This window comes from Hypanus sabinus, chromosome 10 (genome assembly GCF_030144855.1).
Source record: "Hypanus sabinus isolate sHypSab1 chromosome 10, sHypSab1.hap1, whole genome shotgun sequence".
Taxonomy (NCBI): domain Eukaryota; kingdom Metazoa; phylum Chordata; class Chondrichthyes; order Myliobatiformes; family Dasyatidae; genus Hypanus; species Hypanus sabinus.
In genome coordinates, this window is record NC_082715.1 from 134,932,919 (window position 1) to 134,952,993 (window position 20,075).

The window sequence follows — 20,075 nt, forward strand, 5'->3', positions numbered from 1 at the left end:
AGGATTTCAGAATTTTGGATCACTGGGCTCTCTCCCAGGGCAGATGGAACCTGTACAAATGTCCTTGTGGGAAGCTAGTGCTGTTCAGGGAATATGCATTGCAGCTGTAAGTGAGTGGGAGCCAGACTAGCAAAAGATCAAAGTCAAAGTAAAATTTATTTTGAAAGTATATATATGTCACCAAATACTACCCTGAGATTTGTTATCTTACAGACATTCACATAAGAACAAAGTACAATAGAATGAAGGGAAAACTCCACACCAACAGACTGACAAGTTGTGCAAGTACATAAAGAAACAAATAACCAAATAAATAAATAAAACAGAACATGTGTTGTAGAGTCCTTACTAAATAAGTCTAAAGGTTGTATTCAATGATCATTTCATTGTTGTGACGAGTATAGTTGTCCGTGCTGGTTCAGGTGTGATGGTTGTTCGCTTCCTCGGCCAGGGAGTCTCCTGTTTTTCTCTCAAACTTAGCTTTCTAAGCACTACAGCTGCCATTTATAAAGATCAAACAGTGTGAGTTTTAACAACTACATTTGGCTTCTTTTTAAACAGACAATACTGACTAAGTTGCTTAGTTCAAGGAGGCAACTGTTTAACATATCAATAGCTAATAAGTAAGTTGACAGTTTTATGTACTCAAAGAAATTGGCTTTACAACATTAATCCAAGGAGCTTTTAGACCACTTGTCTATAAAGGGCATCTGAGGAAATATTTAAGTATAAAATCACCCAAGTGGCAGAAAAAGGGTGTAAATGTAAACTATAGTTCAGGCTGATTAGGAGTGAGGTAAAGAACACCAAGAGGCATGAAATAAACATGGGGTGAGCTAGCAGTCATTTTTTAACCTTTGGTTTCTGCAAAAGATGATTCATCGTCTGTATTGTTGACGTGTCTTTTTAGTTTATAAGAATTGTACTTGTGTTTTGGAAATCCTTTGTGTTTTAGAAACACTTGCTTATTTGGAAATGCTTTATAAGTGAGTGTTAAAAATGTTATTTGGATTTACACCTGTATCACTGAAAATAAATGAATTGTGTTTTAAACTACTTTGTTAGTGTGGTTTCTCGTGCCCCACAAACGACCAGGAGACGCAAAAGATTCTTCAAGAAGGGTTAAACTTTAATTTGCAAATCAAAGCTGAGACAGTCAGTGAGCTAGTCGCTGATTGCCCCACTGATCCTTGTACATAGCATTTTTTATAGCAATCTCCTGGTTTAGTTGTATTAGCATATCCAATCGGTCTACAGTTGCGTATCACAAGTACATTCGCCATTATTGTTTCTACCCATTGACTTAATCCTGTTCTAATCTACATCTCTTAGCTACCTCTCATTAACACACCATTGTCTTCTACATTCTTAAGATTTCATTCCCTACTAAATTGGATACATGCATAGCAAATAGCAAACTCAAAGGTGACTACATAATCTACATCTCTTAGCTAGCCTCTCATTAACACACCATTGTCTTCTACATTCTTAAAATTTCATTCTCCTACTAAATTGGATACTTGCATAGCAAATAGCAAGTTCAAAGCTGACTACATAGTTTTGGTTATACAGCAAACAATGCAACTTTTATACTCCAATATATCGCCCCTTTGAGACCCATAGGGTCTTACACAGAGAAAGAAGACTACGAGTCCATGCACAAAAGCCCCAATAAACTCAAGCACTTATTCCCAAATCTCAGGTTAAACTATAATTTTCTGCGCCAAGACCTCAAAGTATTCTCTCTGTTACCCTGGGCCGCTGAGCCAAAAACCTGTCCCTTTGTACCTGAGACGGAAAAAAAACTCAGAAGCCCTTACAATCTACTCCCACACTGTCGTTTTTCTCTTGTTCATCCTGCAGGTGTTGTAGGCTGTAACGATACATTGTTGGTGTTTCTTTCTCCACTAAGCTTGCTTCAGTAATTTCCACGAGCATTGGAAATTGTTTGGTTGCAGCACGCACTACAAGAGATTTGAGACAAGGAAGAAAACAGCACAGCACAAGCGCACAGCTCAACAATACAATACTGACAGTTATTGACATTTTAGTCAGCCATGCTCCCCATTCTCCGAGTCTACTTTCTAACCAGTCAAATAACTGATGTCCGAACCCTGCATTCTGTGTGCATACCTCGCACTGTGACAAGACAAAGTCCACTGAGGCCTGTAAATAAGGTGACCAAAAACCATCCTTCTTTATTTTCTTTATCACTTCCCCCCTTGCACAATGGTCAATCCCATGCGCTTCTGAAATCAGAATCGTCAGTAGAGGGGTGGACGCTACCAACAAACCATCTTCCATGCTCCACAAGCCTTTGGGGTTCTGCTTAGTCCCCCTTCATCTCCATATTGTCTGTTCTGCCAAAGTTTCCTTACCTTATATTTCAATTAGGTCCTCTGCCACAGGTTCTGGAGCTAGGCTTACCTGGGGGGCAATGACAGCTGATGTACATCCAGACGCTTTTCTGGCTGCCTCGTCCGCAGCTTGATTTCCCTTTGTTATTACATCATTTCCCTTTTTATGTGCCTGGCATTTTACTATAGCCAATGCTTTAGGTTTCATTATGGCTTTTATTAAGTCTAGAATTTGCTGACAATATTGTATGGGATCTCCACTACTTTTTATAAAACCTTTCTGTTTCCACACTGCCCTGAACAAATGGCATGCTCCATGAGCATATGCCGAATCAGTTTAGATGTCTACTTTCTCTCCTTCCATCATTTCACACGCAGCTGTCAGGGCTTTGATTTCTGCTAGTTGGGTGGAACACGGTTGGGGACAGGACTCCATCCTAATAATCCTATAGCTTGACTGATCCTGCTGCACTACTGAGAACCCTGCATGATTTCCATAATAATCCCTATAACAAGAGCCATCTACGAACAGAACCTTTTTATCTGCATCCTCTAGAGGTTCTGACCGTAAATCTGCTCTCAATTTGGCAAATGCCATCGTCTTCCCTACACAATCATGGGGTTCTCCTTCATAGCCCAAAGGGACAAAATCGGCTATATTACTGGTAGTGCATCTCTGTATAGTTATGTCAGGAAATGTCAATAGCATCTGATACGCTGTTATCCTAGCTGGCGTCAGCACAAATTTCCCTCTTTCCAGCAATTCTGCTACTTTGTGGTGTGTGTACAGAGTCACAGGATAGCCCAGGGTTACAGATGATGCCTTTTCATATGAATAGTACAGCGCCGCCAATCCCTGATAACAGGGTGGATACCCCTGAGCCACCTCATCTAGTCTCGTACTGTAGTATGCTATCGGCTGCTTTGCTTTTCCTGTGCCTGTCTCTTGTGTTAGAACCGCTGTGACATAACCCTCCTGTCAGTTGGATACATACAAATGAAAAACCTTCTCATAGTCAGGCAAAGCTAATGCTGGTGCTGACTGCAATTCCTGCTTAATAGTAGTGAAAGCTATCTCCGCCTCTCCATTCCACTGTAAGCCGTTCTTCAAATTTGTATGTCCTGCTTCTTTCATTATCTTTCTCAAAGGTGCCACAATCTCAGCATATTCTCCTATCCAGTCTGAGCTGTACCCTGCCATTCCCAAAAACGTCATCATCTGCCCTACAGTCTGGGGTTTTGGGGCCTTAGTTATTGCCTCAATCTGATCTGGTGCTATCGCCTTCACTCCCTTGGATATTACCCTGCCTAAGTATTCCACTTGCTGTGAAAATTGCAGTTTCTTTTTAGATACTTTATGTCCTCCGTGCGCCAGCTTCTCTAACAGAGTTATAGTGTCCTGCTCACACTGTTCCTTACTGTGGGAGCAAATCAACAGGTCATCCACATACTGTAACAATGTACTTTCGAATGGTATGCTCTCTAGGTCTGCCTTCAACACCTGATTAAAAACATGTGGTGAACATTTAAACCCTGGCGGCATCCTGGTATAGGTATGCTGAGCACCTCTGTAAGTAAATGCAAACAGATACTGACACTGGTCGGCCAGAGGAATGCTGAAGAAAGCCGAACACAAATCAATCACTGAAAAGTAACTTGCTTCTGGTGGAACATTAGTCAAAAGCGTGTGTGGGTTGGAGACTACCGCTGGCCAGTCATCATTTACCGCTCACAAATCATGCACCAATCTCCACTAAGATTTATCTGCTTTTAAGACCGGCAGCAATGGGGTATTGCATGGACTGTTCGTTCTTTTAAGTACTCCTATTTCAAGCAACCCCTGCACTGTCGATACTATTCTCTCTTCTGCTTCTGGTCTTAGAGGGTATTGTGGTCTCCTGGGTGGAATTGCTCCCCTTTTCAGCCTTATTTCTACCTGACTAGCTGTTTTTATTTTCCCTACGTCCGTGTCATGCTGTGACCACAGAATAGACGGCAACTCATCTACCCTTCTATCTTTCTGCTGGCCTCTTTCCTTTCCCAGCAATGGCATGTGTGGTTGGGGAGTTATTTCGACCTCTCTCACTGTCCCTACCATATCTACACTTACCATTATTTTAATGCAATTGTTGTCTTCTGATATCCACACCTCTGGCGTGATTTTCCTCCACACTTACGGTTTCAGCACACTTAACTAAGGGTCCAAAGTCTTTAGAATGATATCCCTTGTTTACCAACAACGTTACGTGGGGCACAGCCTTCGGTATCCTGTACCATTTTTCCATTTTTCTAAAAAGGTGTTCCATTTAACTTGTAAAGCTGCCCCTTGCTTTCCAATTATCACAGCCTCCCCTCCCAGGTGCTGTTGGGTACATGCCTCCAAGTGCCATCTCTCCTCTAACTCCCTGTTCTGAGTCTCGTCAAAAATCACAGTACAAAGTAGCTCAGATTTGGGCATTACAGCCCTGGGTAATATAGCCTGCAAGCCCTTTTTCCATTTTTCCCAGGTTTCCTGAATCTGTTCTGCGATGTCTCCTATCCAAAAGACATTAGCCTTCTCGTACTATCAATTGAGCCCCTGCTCTTTCCATACTCCCCCCATTTCTGGTCCATTCTAATTTTAATCCCAGTTTCAATAAGGCATCTCTGCCCAACAAATTAATCGGTGTTCCTTTAAATACTAGCACCGGCAAAACAATTCCTTTATTTCCCATTGTCAACTGCACTGGAGCCGTGCACTGTGTCAACTGTGTTTTCCCCGAAAACCCTACCGTCTTAATAAACTTTCCTGACATGGGAAGGTGAAGGGCATACTGTGGCTGTACACAAGTGTACGTTGCTCCAGTATCTATCATCATTGGTGTCAGTTGCCCTTCTAACATAACCTGAACAATGGGTTCCTCGTCTGCCTCCCTTGTTATCATCGGGTAATGTCCCTTCCCACTCGAGTTCTCGGGGCACCCCTAATACCTCGCATAGGGGTTCACAGGTCCGCTTGAGCCTGTGGGGGCTGGTCCTTGGCTAAACTTTAGTTCTCTCCTTATCGGTTCCTGCTGGTGTGTAACAGGCCATAGTGTAAATGGACAATCTCTTCTCATGTGTCCCGGCTGATTACATCCCCAGCACAATCTCTCTACCTCTCTTTCCCCCTGTTTCCTCACTGGTCCCCTCTGCCCATAGCTTCTCTGTCCCCCTCCTTGGGACTTCCAGTCCTGTCTGGGCTGTTTGAATTTAGTCTGTTCCTGATAGGGCATTTGTGGGAATGCTCCTCCAAAGACATTCATTATTGGCATGGGGTTTTCCGGCCCTTGTCTTACAGTATGATAGGTTCCTCCATATAGCGGTGCTTCATCCAGTACGATGGCTGTACTCGGACCGGTGGTTGCTGGCAGCATCTTATTGCTTTTCTATTTTTCCTTCTTTTTGAGCTCTTCGAGCTGCATTTGTATTAACTTTCTTTGCACCTCTTCCTGCTGCTCAGCCAACCTTCGTTTGTCCTTCCGGTATTTCTCAACCGCATGGACTACGTGGTCTCTAAATTCTTGTGGGGTCATTGACGTCAGCCCAACCACTTCCTCCAGTTTGGATTTTACTTGTGGAGGCATTGCATCCAAAATGCTATGTCAGAACAGTGTGGTGATAAATAAGCTATTTTCCATTTCTTGCTCAGTTTCCAGTCTCCACCTTTTCAACTGGTTTTCTACATAGGCTGCTGGGTTTTCAGTGTCTCCCAGTGGATCCCCCTTTAAGGCTTTAGGGTCCACTTTGGGAGGATAAAGCTTTCTGAGGGCCTGCCATACCCTCTGCCTCAGTCTGTCAAACCCGTCTCCATCAGTTCTTGGGTCGTTCGAGTTTACTATGCCAGCCATTTCCATTAGTTTGTCAAATTTGGAGGTTCCCATCAACCTTATCAATAGTGCCTTCAAATCTCCCATAGCCAATAACCGTCCCGCCGTTTCTTCTTCAAAGGCTCTAATCCATTTCCCTGCTCCTTCATGTAGATTGGGCAGCCCTTCTAGATCCTGGGATCCCCAAGGGATGTACTGCACTTGTCCTGATCCTTTAACTAACAACGGCATCATTCTTCCTCCTTCCCACCTACCCTGGCTCTCCTCTTCGCCTGACTCCCCATCTGTCTCAGGGTATGTCTTTACTGCCTCCCACACAAATGACTCCGGGGTCCTCTTCTTCCCTCGGTCTCCCTGTGGAGTCCTTCCTTTCTGTCTTGATTCAATACTTGGTTGGCCCCTGGAGTATTTTTTGCATCTTCTCTGGCAATCCCCTCTCAGTAACTTATCTAGCTCTCTCTCTACTTCCGCAAGTCACTCCCCTACTGCCTCCTTCTGCTCTTCTAGGCTTCTGCCTCCTACCTCTTCCCCACAGATTCTCGCATCGTCTCTCTCTCCACTTAAATCTTGCTCCTCCAATGAGTCACCTTCTCTTTCTTCCTGTCCGTGTCTGTACACCTGTGGCAGGGGCTCCTCATGATCCTTACTTGTGCTTGATTCCCTTCTCTCTTGTGTTTCTCCAAGACTCTCATCTCCTATCTTTTTTCCACTTCCTCTTGAATGCCTCATCTCTTCCTGCCCTGATGAGCCACTTTCCTTTCTAGTCTGTTTATTTCTATGGTATAACCGATACTCCTCATACTCCTTTTCCTCTCTCAGGTATTTCATCAGTTCAATCTCTTCCTTCGTTTCTCTCTTTGCCTGTTCCACCTTTATCCTTTCTGCCTGTATTTCCTTCCATATCGCCGCTTTTTCCTTCTTGTATTGTCTTTTTTCTTCCTCATTATCCCAAACTTGTACTTCTCCCTGCATGTTTACTGTTCCCGTCAGCAGAGGGCACTGCTTAGGGGTTCCTTCCTCATTATAGCGAGGGGGCTTTACTGTTTCTTTCACATCCGGGTACGGAGCTGAAGCCAGCTTCTCACTGTACCTTCCTCTCTCTCTAACAGGCTGTTTCTCCAGCACCTTAGTGTCTTCCTCGCTTGTAATCAATATTCTACCTGTCCTCCTCAGCCTTTCTCCCTCCGTTCTGAAGAGTTTTAGTACTTCCATTTCTCGTCCTCTTTTTTGCCCTGTTTTCTTAGATTTATCTTTTGGTTTGTAATTTTTAATTTGTCCCTCCATTTCTTCGCACAAGCTTACATCAAACGTTCCTTCTCTTGGCCATTTTGTGACCAGGTTTTTGGTTCTCTTTTCCCATTTTTCTGAAGTTTTTGTGATCTCATATTTATTTACCGGGATTTTTTTGCTCAGAATCTCTACTGCCGTTCCTTTACCTGTCATGTTGTTCTCTCTTTTTAAGGTATTTCAGAGATTCACAGTTCGTTTACTGGATAATATTATTTACTCTAATTCTATGCCTAGTCTATCGTCTATCTACCAGCGCTTTAAACTATATATTGGACTGTCCTTGTTTCCTACTCTGTTCTGCCCATACAGACCTCTATTCAGAGCGGTACCCACAGAACTTTGTCTTTGCACCTCGTCTATTCAGACCCTTATCTCTTAAGGCGGTATCCACAAGGATTTTCTCCATCTTCCTTTCCTTGCCCGTTCAGACCTTCGTTTCATACGAAGTGGTATCCACAGGAGTTTTCTCTTTTTCCTTTCCCTGCCCGTTCAGATCTTCGTTTCATACGAAGCGGTATCCACAGGAATTTTCTCTTTTTCCTTTCCCTGCCCGTTCAGATCTTCGTTTCATACGAAGCGGTATCCACAGGAATTTTCTCTTTTTCCTTTCCTTGCCCGTTCAGATCTTCGTTTCATAAGAAGCGGTATCCACAGGAGTTTTCTCTTTTTCCTTTCCCTGCCCATTCAGATCTTCGTTTCATACGAAGCGGTATCCACAGGAATTTTCTCTTTTTCCTTTCCCTGCCTGTTCAGATCTTCGTTTCATACGAAGCGGTATCCACAGGAGTTTTCTCTATGCACCTAGTCTATTCAGACCCTTATCTCTTAAGGTGGTATCCACGAGGATTTTCTCTATTTTCCCTTTCCCTGCCCATTCAGACCTTCATTTCATACAAAGCGGTATCCACAGGGACTTAACAACACCACGTGGAATCTTTCTTCACTTCTTATTAACTTATTTGTACTTACCCTCACTGCAGTGTTCTTGATCAATCCTCTGAGCCTCCTGTTAACCCCCAATTCTGCCAGATTCTTTGGACCGGAGAGACCCTTCGGCAGTGGTTCCACACTTCTGAGACTCCAAGACCTCCCCAAAACCAACAGAATTCTTAGTCCAAATTGTCACAAAAAGTGCTTACCTTTTGTTTGGGTGCACCCTTAATTCTATTAGCCTTGTGGGGGTCCCTAGAGGACTGGGAAGCGTCCCCAATCTGCTGTTTCCTTTCCATGGGTCTCTTTCCGGTCCTGTCACGGTCGCCAATTTTGTCGGGGTTTCTCGTGCCCCACAAACGACCAGGTGATGCAGAAGATTCTTCAAGAAGGGTTAAACTTTAATTTGCAAATCAAAGCTGAGACAGTCATTGAGCTAGTCGCTGATTGCCCACCGATCCTTGTACATAGCATTTTTTATAGCAATCTCCTGGTTTAGTTGTATTAGCATATCCAATCGGTCTACAGTTGCGTATCACAAGCACATCCGCCACTATTGTTTCTACCCATTGACTTAATCATGTTCTAATCTACATCTCTTAGCTACCTCTCATTAACACACTATTATCTTCTACATTCTTAAGATTTCATTCTCCTACTAAATTGGATACATGCATAGCAAATAGCAAGTTCAAAGCTGACTACATAGTTTTGGTTACACAGCAAACAATGCAACTTTTATTCTCAGCTGGAAGTATCTTCCCCTTAATGGGGAGAGTGGGGAATCCACCCCTCAAATAGTGGGTATTAGCGACTACATTTGGAGAATAAACAGGGCAGTGAATTGGCTTTTGAAGATTGGGTCTTGGTTGTTTGTCGTTTCCAATGATGATGATGATGATGATGTGCGGGCGGGAGGAGTTTTATAGTGAAAAAGCTTTTGTATTGGGACAATGTTACTCTCTCAGCCTCAGAGATCTTGGTCCAATGGTATGAAAAATCGTCATGACTGGAGACTTCCTCGGGTGCAGTGGATAGCCATGATGTCTTCAGTGCCTTGTCATGCTCTTCGCTCTCCATGAAGTATTGCAGCACCGCCTTCTTGACCATCAGATCTTGTAGTTGATCTCATGTGCCCAGTCTGCCAGAGCTGGTTTCACATGCTGGGGTAGGCGTATCCCTATCTCACTGGGGTTGGAGGTTCCCAGCTACCCTCAGCTAGTTTAACCTGCCTGTAGAAGCGGTGTACCAGGGTGTAGCCCAGGGGTGGGCAAACTTTTTGACTTGAGGGCCACAAAGGGTTCTAAAATTTGACAGGGGGGCCGGACCAGGAGCAGATGGACGGAGTGTTTTGGTAATACACCTCATAAGAGAAAATAAAATATCATGGGATATGTAGAAAACGTGTGCTTTAATTTCAATTGAAAATGAACAAATGCATTACAACAAAATATCTGTCTTTGAAGTCCCATGGTATTTAGCTATTTATTGAAATGACTTTTAAAACACTGAAAATTAAATGAATAAAATACAGCTTTTTTTAATAGTAACAGTTATTATTTTAAAGCACTGAAAATTCTGTTATCCTTCAAGATATTATCATCATCACTCTCCTCCTGACTGTCTTTATTTCAAAAACGGTAGGAGATGCAGGTCTACTTGTCCTGCTCCTTCTTATTCAATTGTCCCCTGTGCCAAAACTCAACAACGACCCGCACAATGACAGAACAGTGAGAGCGCGCCAGTATGTGGATATCTCCCTTAGCTATCTCCCTTAGCCGGAACGCTGGCTAATTGTGAGCCGGTTCGGATGTGCCAGGAAATGGGTCGCCACAAGGTCACAAAGTAAAGCGCAAATGTGGAGTAATACGCTGCACCTCAACAAAGGTCAATGTATATAGAGTGCGTCATCTATTGGGAAAACGCCAGAATTGCGGGGAAAAAACATTAACAAGGTTTATTAATATAATTTCATCAAGTTCTGCGGGCCAGATTAAAAAGCTTAACGGGCGCATATGGCCCGCGGGCCGTAGTTTGCCCATGCCTGGTGTAGCCACTGTTGCATGCAAACAGTTACTTGTAGCCATAGGTGAGAGCTGGGTGGTAGTTGCGGATCAAAGTTGGGTGAGCTGCCCCTGGACAGAGCACAACAAGCCCATCACCAGAGGGTGACACCCCTCCTTGAACACCCCATACACCCAGGAGTATGGGAAGATTGGGTAATTAATATAACCTCCCTTTAGTGAGGGATATTTATATCTGACAAGGCTTAAGGTCTTCGTTTGAGTTTGGAACTTCAGTCAGCAAATCTAATACCATCACAGTTGGCACCCAAAGTGGTCACATTATACCATAAGTATTGTTTTAAAAAGAATTATTATTTAGCAATAGTCCAACTCATAGAGCTCTTGACAAACGCAACGGTACTCTACTTAGTGCTATCAAATGACCAGCATACTGGTTCTGGTAGTTGTGCATGTCAATATAATGGAAGTATTAATAATATAGCAGAAATATTGGATAATACCCCAACTGCTTCTCATATATTTTATTCTTCAAGTACCAAACTCTGCTGTATGACCACTGGACTTACATCATTGCAATTTGTACCGGATTCCAACTATTTAGCAATAATCCATGCCTGAAGGCAACAAAATGGCCCACCTTTAGATAGAAATGGTAGGGACCACGTGTTTATGTGATAGAACCTGCTGACCTATATCTTAATCCTGATCCTTGTGGACATCATGTATTCATTCCAGGCACATATAAGGTAGCTCCTACCTCAGCAAACCCTAAATGTACTAATAAAGTCTGGAGAACAGATGCTTGGAACATGCACTAAAATTACTAAAAAGGATTGACTACGAACAGTAAAAGAAGAATCCTGAGCCAGTTCCCTTTACAGGAAGCCATTACAGCTTCCCCACTGCAAACTCCCCATCAAAGTTTTGGAACTTTGACTATTCAAAGTTTGCGGGTAATATGCACACATCTCCAGTAAATGCTGAACAATCCTGAAGTAGCTACATTAGAATGCTGGGAAGTTACAGGCCTTCTGAGCCAGTCATACTCCCCAGCTTATTCAGCAATTCTCATTAATGTTATTAGGGCAGCATAGTAACATAAGGGTTAGCACAACATTTTACAGTACTAACTCTTACACACACAGTACACAATCTTACAGGGTGTCAACATCTCTGAGGACCTATCCTGGGCCTAACATATTGATGCACTTACAAAGAAGGCATGGCACTGGCTATACCTCATCAGGAATCTGAGGAGATTTGTGTATCACTGAAGATGCTCACAAATTTCTACAGATTAACCATGGTGAGCATTCTAACTGGATGCATCACCATCTGGTATGGCGGGGGGCTGGGTGTCGGTGGGGAACGAAACAAGCTGCACAGCGTTGTAAACTTAGTTCCATCATGGCCATTAGCTTCCATAGCACTAGGACATTCTTAAGGAGCGATGCCTCAAAAAGGCAGCATCCATCATTAAAAATCCCCATCACCCAGGTCATGCCTTGTTCTCTTTGCTGCCATCGGGAAGGAGGTACAGAATCCTGAAGGCACATATTCAATGATTCAGGAACAGCTTCTTCCCCTCTGCTGTGTGATTTCTGAATGGACATAGAACCCATGAACACTACCTCATCACTTTTTAATCTTTACACTACTTATATAACTATTTAATATATATACTTACTGTAATTCACAGTTTTTCTCTATTATGTATTGCATTGTAATGCGGCTGCAAAGACAAATTTCATTACATATACTGGTGATATTAAATCTGATTCTGATTTCTGAGGTAAGTGAGAAGTGTTGCATTTTCAAAGGACAAATCAGGGTAGGAGTTTTACATTATATGGAAGGGCCCTGGGTACTATTGTAGTGCAGTTGCATAGTTTCCTTAATGTGGAGTCACAGGTGGATGGAGTAATGAAGAAGGCTGTTGGCATGCTGGCGTTCATCAGTTAAAATATGTATTCTATGGGTTAGGAGACTATATTGTGATTGTACATTGGTGAGACTGTACTTAGGGTACTGTGTTCAGCTTTGATCAACCTGGTAAAAGAGAGATTAAACTGGAAAGAATGCAAAACCAGTTTACAAGGATGTCATCAGGGCTTGAGGAATTGAATAAAATGGAGAGGTTAGATACGTCAGATCTTTTCTCTTTGCAGATAGGAGACTGAGAGGTGAATTTGCGAAGGTATGTAAAATCATCAGGGGCATAGAAAGTGGTCTTTTTTCTAGGATTATGGAATTGGAAACTACACATCGTTTCATGGCTGGCGTGAAAGGTTTAATAAGAAACTGAGGGGCAATTTTTTCACAGTAGCTGGTAGATATATAGAACCAGCTGCCAGAGCAAGTGGTTGAGGCAAGTACCTTGGATATATTTATTCAAAAATTATATCGATAAGTTTGAAAGACGACAGAGAAAACTTTCAATGATATTGCCAGGACATGAGGTTGTGAGTTATAGGGAAATGGTAAAAGCAAGCAGGCATTTTCCACTGAAGTTGGGTGAAACTAGAACCATAGGTCATGGCTCATGTAGTGGTTCGACCCCAGCCCTTGAGAAACACCACTTGCCCCAGCAGCCAAACAGGAAAGGCTCCTTTTATTCCCTGTCTGTGCCGCCTTGTTGTCAGCCAGCCTTCTATCGTCTAGCTCTTTCTGATGCTCCTTCCTCACTACCTTATAACTCTCAAGAACCCTGTTTGAAATTTACTTCCTAAATGTTAAGTGTGCTTCTTTCATTTACTTATGCATTCCACCTCTCTTGTCAACTGTAGTTCCTTTAACCTACCAACCTTTCCCTGGGAATTTCCCTAGAGTAAATGGGTGGACTACTCTCATAATCTTATAAACGTCTATCAGTTCTTCCCTCAGACTTCACCACACCAGAAAAATATTGTCCAACTCTTCTTATAGCTCACACTCTCTATTCTAGCTACCATCCTGGTAAATCTCTGTTGCACCCTCTTCAAACTGTACAGCACAGGTCAGACCATTTGGCTCATGATACTCTGCTGATTCTGGTGCCAATTTATATTAAATATCCTCTTCCTGTTCATCATCTTTTTCCCTCCATTCTCTTCTTAGTCATGTGCCTATCTAAATGCCTCTTCAACTCCAGCAAACTGCCTGGCAACCCATTCCAACAACTACCACGCTCTGCCTAAAAAAATGCCCCATATGTATCTTTTAAACCATCCCTGCCTTACCTTAAAAACATCCTCTGGTGTTTGACATTTCCACACTGGAGAAAGGATTCTAGCTGTCTCATACTTTTAAAAACATTCATCAAGTTTTCCCTCTGCTTTCGATGCTTCAGGAACAATAATCCAAGTTTGTCCAACCTGCCTTCATTGTTCATGCCCTCTGATCTCGGCAGCATCCCAGTAAACCTGCATTTTCCCATCCTCTGTATAATGGGGTGACCAGAACTGTATACAGTACTCCAAGTGCACTCTAACTAAAGTTGCATTTAGCTGCAGCATGCAGGATCTGGGAATATAGATCCATAATTCACTGAAAATGGTAGGTAGGTAGGCACATTGGCCTTCATAAATCAAAGTATTGAGTACAGGCGATGGGATGTTGTGTTTAAATTGTATAAGACACTGCTGAGGCTGGGTTTGGAGTATTGTGTGCAGTTTTGATAACCTACCTACAGGAAAGATGTAAATCAAATTGAAAGAGCGCAAAGAAAATTTACAAGGGATGTTGCCGCATCTGGAGGACCTGAGTTATAAGGACACATTGAAAAGGTTGGGATGTTATTCCCTGGAACATAGAAGATTGAGAGGAGATTTGATAGAGGTATACAAAATTATGAGGGGTACAGATAGGGTAAACGCAATCAGGCTTTTTCCACTGAGGTAGGGTGGATGAACATGAGGGTAAACTTCTTCACTCAGAGTGTTGTGAGAGTGCGGAATGAGCTGCCAGTGCAAGCTCGATTTCAATGTTAAGCACTGTTACGAATGATGAGCAACTCTGATGGGCAGAAGGGTACAGAATCGCCAATGCCCCCCCACCCTTTTGGAGAATTGCAAATCGCTACTATTCTGATGCTGTTATCAAGGGAGATGAGAGAGACACAGGATAACAGCAAAGGCAGTTGTTATTGACAATGCTCATGAAAAATTAAAGAGAGAGAGGCCCACTGGTTGGAATGTCTCCTATTGACAAAGAGAGAGATTACTGCTATTGTCTCTTGGAGAAGGAATTGTGTATTGAGTACTGTTCTATTCATTGAAACCCCTCAGAGGGCAACCAGAGTGGTCTGGTTGATGGGTTGCATCATCCCAACCTGATTGACACCTGAGACCCTGTGAGTGGGGATAAAAGTAGGGTCTGGGGAAACACCCCTCAGACGCACCAGAAGAGACGCTACGAGACTGGTGGGGGCTCCACCCTTGCCTGGGTGACGAGTCCTCCACGGAACGGTCTAGCTAAAGGACGGAGGGGTCATACGTGAATGGCCACAATAACAATGCATCGACGGATCAAGATCGTAAAAGGAAAGTCCGCAGGTCAATAGCTGTTACTCTCTCTCTCTCTCCAACAATTGCAACACGGTGATCAGCAACTACCGCAGCCTGCATGAACTGAACTGAACTGAACTTTATATTTCCATCGGACAATTCATTATCCCCTAGACAACAATAGAGCTTATTTCTTATTGATTATTATTATACCCACACTTTTAGGTTTAGTATTGATGACTTATATTATCTGTATATTTGCGTTGATATTATTTGTGTATTTTTACTAATAAATACTGTTAAAAATAGTATCACCAGACTCCAACGGACACTCCTATCTTTGCTGGTAAGATACCCAGTTACGGGGTTTGTAACAGCACATTTTAGCCAGGGAGATGGATTGTAGGGGTTCTGGTGCAGATCGATGGGAGTAGGCAATTTAATTGTTTCAGCACGGACTAGGTGGGCAGAATGGTCTGTTTCTATGCTGTACATTTCTATGACTTCCTAACTCCTGTATTCATCATCCCTTCTGACATGCAATATGCCTTCATTATCACATTATCCACTTGTGTAGCCACTTTCAGTTCACTATGGTCTTGGACCCAAGATGCCTCTATACTTCAGTGCTACTTAAGGGGTCTACCATTAACTATATACTTTCTCCTTGATGATGGTTGTTGAAAGGCTCGAGAATGTGGGTATGGGGTCTAAGACCAGAGGACACAGCCTCAGAACAGATGGGTGTTCTTTCAGAAGGGAGATGAGGAATTTCTTTAGCTAAAGAGTGATGAATCTATGGAATTCATTCCAGCAGGCGGCTGTGGAGGCCAAGTCATTGGGTTCATTAAAGGGATCCCCAGTATTTAGGTCTCTGTGGTTCAGAAGGGAAGGGGGAAGAAGAGGACAGCTGCAGTGATGGAGGATTTATTGGTCAGGGCAACAGGAGATTCTATGGTTGAGTATGAGATTCCAGGAAGCTATGTTGCCTTCCAGTTACCAAGATCAGGGACATGTTAGATTGAACCCGTGGCATTTTTAAGTGTGAGGGTGAGCAGGCAAATATTGTAGTGCACGTCATTATCAATGAGATAGGTAGGAACAGTGGTGAGGTCCTGCAAAGTGAGTTCTGAGGGTTACTGTAATTTGAGGGAATGTTGTAATCCCAGGATTGCTGATAACCTACCAACCGGTCCATCTTCGGACTGGAGGAGGAAATTGGAGCAACCGAGGAAACCCCCACAGTCACGGGAAGAATGTGCAAACTCCTTTCAGGCAGACAGAAGCTATAGGGAGGTAGTCCCCCCTAGGTCACAGCAGGCAGGAAACTGGATGACTGTCAGGAGAAGGAAGGGAAATATGCAGCCAGTCCAGAGTACCCCTGTGGCCATTCCCTATGCCACTTCAGATATTGTTGAGGGGGTAACCACAGTGACCAGGTCTCTGGCACTGAATATGGTGCTGTGCCTCAGAAGTGAAGAGGACTGCAGCAGAGATAGGAGATTCCAATTGTCAGAGGAATAGAGACAAGATTCTGTGGGTGTGATATTCTGTTGGTATGTTGCCATGCAGGTGCCAAGGGCAGGGACGTCTTGGATCAGATCCATAGCATTCTCAAGGGTGAGGATGAGCAGCTAGAAGTCTTGGTATATATTGGCACCAATGACATAGTTAGGAAAGGTGAGGGAATTCTTTGCACACATCCAAGCATCAAACACTACAGCAAGGGGGAGAGCCAGTCCCTTCTTACCATCTGACCAGCCGGCTACAATCATTGATTCAGAGCAAATATGGAGGACCCTTGCCAGGGTTCACCCACAAAAAGCAGGAGGTCCCAACAACATCCCCAGACGTGTGCTCAAGGAATGTGCTGTGTATTAGCAGATGTCCTGACAGACATTTTTAACATCTCCTTTAGTCAAGCCATTGTCCCCAGATACTTCAAAACCTCCACAATCATCCCTGTAGCAAAGAAATCAGTTGTGGCCTGTCTGAATGATACCGTCCCGTTGCCCTGACCCCCATAGTGATGAAATGTTTTGAACGGCTTGTCAAGCCTCATATCACAGCCGTCCTCCCCTCATCGCTGGATCCTCTACAGTTTGCTTATCGTCCAAGTCGCTCTACGGAGGATGCAATATCCACCACACTGCACACAGTTCTCTCTCACCTGGACAACAAAGACACTTATGCCAGAATTCTGTACATTGATTTCAGTTCAGTGTTTAATACCATCATCCCGCAGAGACTAGTGGAGAAACTGTCACTGTTTGGCCTTAACACTGCCATGTGTCGCTGGATTCTGGATTTCTTGACAGAGAGACCACAGCCAGTCCGTGTTGGCAGGAACATCTCTGACTCCATCACACTGAGCACTGGATCCCCACAAGGCTGTGTGTTCAGCCCATTGCTGTTTACACTGCTAACACATGACTGTGCAGCCAGATTCAAGAAGAACCTGATCATTAAATTTGCTGATGATACCACAGTGGTTGGGCTCATCAGCAAAAATGATGAAACAATGTACAGGGAGAGGTTAAACACCTAGAGAGCTGGTGCAGTGACAACAACTTGATGCTTAATGTCACCAAAACCAAGGAGATGATCGTCAATTTCAGACAGTCTCAGCCTGAGCACACACCCCTCAGCAACAGCAGCTCCACAGTGGACAGAGTGGAAAAATCAAGTTCCTTGGGGTGCAGATCTCGGACAATCTCACCTGGTCCAGGATTGTGAAACAAGCCCAGCAGAGATTGCACTTTTTGAGGAAGCTTAAACAAGCATCACTCCCCACTAACATCTTAACTACATTCTGCAGAGGAGTGGTTGAGAGTGTGCTGACCTTTTGCATCACAACCTGGTACTCCAGCTGCAGTGCTGCTGACAAAAAAGCCTTGCTGAGGGTGGTTAGGGGAGCAGAGAAGGTTATTGGGGTCTCCCTACCTTCTGTCCAAGACCCCTTTCAGAGTCGATGCCTCCAGAAGACACGGTACATCATTAAAGACCCCTCACACCCTCTCCATGAACTGTTCGTTCTTCTGCCATCAGGTAAACATTACAGGAGCATCAAAACTAAAACCACAAGGCTACTAAACAGCTTCCTCCCACCGGCAGTCAGACTGCTAAATAGCTGCTCTACCTGACTCTGCTTTGGACACTTTTAACTTGCATTGGACACTTATAACTTGTTTTTAACATACATGTGATTGTTATGTTTATTATTTAGTGTTGCATTTGTTATGTTATGATTGCACTGCTCCTGGGAAACGCTGTCTCATTCTGCTCTGCAGAGCTGATGTACAGTTAAAATGACAATAACGTTTTAAAATCTTGAATCTTGAAATCTTAGGGAGCTCGGTAGAAAGCTGGAAAGCAGGACCTCCAGGGTAGTAATCTCCAGATTGCTGCCTATATCACACACCAGTGAGGGTAAGAATAAGATGATTTTGCAGATGAATGCATGGCTGAGAAACTGATGCAGTAGGCAAAGTTCAGATTTCTGGATCATTGGGATCTCTTCTGGGGAGGGTATGACTTGTACAAAAGGAACAGGTTACACTTGAACCTGAGGGGGACCAATATCCTTGCGAGCAGGTTTACTGAAGCTGTTCAGCAGGGTTTAATCTAATCTGGTGCAGGATGGGCACTGGACTGATAGGGCTGAGAATGGGGTAGTTGGTTTACCAGCAGAGGCGATGATAGGGCAAAGGTGCAGTCAGTGGGATGAGTTGCGTTGTCAAAGGACAAAATCGAATAGAGTGATGAATACGAAACTGAAGGTGTCATATTTGAATGCACGTAGTATATGGAATAACGTAGATGTACTTGTAGCACACTTACAGAATGGCATGCAAGAGGTTGTGAGCATCACTGAATCATAGCTGAAAGAATATTATAGCTAGGAGTTTAACATCCAAAGATACACATTGTATCGGAAGGACAGACAGGTAGGCAGAGGGATTGTTGGCAAAAAATTAAATCAAATCATTAGAAAGAGATGACACGGGATCAGAAGGTGTAGAATTGTTGTAGGTAGCACTAAGCAATTGCAAGGATAAAAAGACCCTGTTGGGAGTTCTTTGAACAGTAGGAAAGATGCGTGCTACAAATCACAATGGGAGATAGAAAGTGCATGTCGAAAGGGCACTATTACAATAGTGATAGGGGATTCCAATATGCAGGTAGAATGGAAAAATCAGCTTGGTGCTGGGTTCCAAGAGGGGGAATTTGTAGAATGCCTTCGAGATGGCTTTTTAGAGCAGCCCATAGCTGAGCCCACTAGAGGATCAGGTATTCTGGATTGGGTTGTGGAACAAACTAGAATTGATTAGAGCTTAAAGTAAAGGAACCCTTAGGGGAAAGTGATCATTATATGATAGAATTCACCTGTGGTTCATAGAAGATTGAGCAGAGATTTAAAAGAGGTATGTAAAATTAAAAGGGATACAGATAGAGTAAATGCAAGCAGGCATTTTACACTTAGGTCAGAATACAACCGGAGGTCATGGGTTAATGGTGAGGTGTGAAAAGTTTAAGGGGAACATGGGGGGAAACTTCTTCACTCAGAGGGTTGTAAGAGTGTGAGAGTGTGAACAAGCAGCCAGTGCAAGTGGTGCATGCAAGCTCGACTTCAAAATTTAAGAGAAGCTTGGAGGTATATAGATGGTAGGATTTGGAGGGATTTGGTCCAGGTACAGGTCAATGGGAGTAGGCAGTTTACATGATTTGGCACAGACTAGTAGCTCCAAAGGGCCCGTGTTTGTGCTGTACATTTCTATGACTCTGTGACTCTAACCAGAGTTGATCAGGGAGCTTAAGGTAAAAGAACACTTAGGAGGAAGTGATTATATGATGACAGAATTCACGCTGCAGTTTGATAGGGAGAAGCTAAAGTCAGATGTATCAGTATTACAGTGGAGTAAAGGGAATTACGGAGGCATGAGAGAGGAGCTGGCCAAAGTCAGTTGTACACTTGTAGCAATGATGGCAGGACAGCAGAGGCTGGAGCAATTCAGATGGTGCAGGATAGATGCATCACAAAGTTTAAGTATTCTAAATGGAGGATGAGGCAACTGTGGTAGACTAGGGAAGATAAAGACAGTATAAAAACAAAAATGGGGGAATATAATATAGCACAGA

The 20,075-nt window shown here is 43.4% G+C and overlaps 1 protein-coding gene across 1 annotated transcript in view; it reads left to right on the forward strand.

Moving 5' to 3' along the window:
* LOC132401143 (uncharacterized) overlaps positions 1-20,075 on the forward strand; it is an 82,632-nt gene that overhangs the window by 47,215 nt on the left and 15,342 nt on the right. Inside the window, exon 8 of the mRNA XM_059983036.1 lies at positions 18,286-18,365. Coding sequence (XP_059839019.1) covers positions 18,286-18,365 — 80 coding nt within the window. The remainder of the gene's footprint in view (positions 1-18,285; positions 18,366-20,075) is intronic.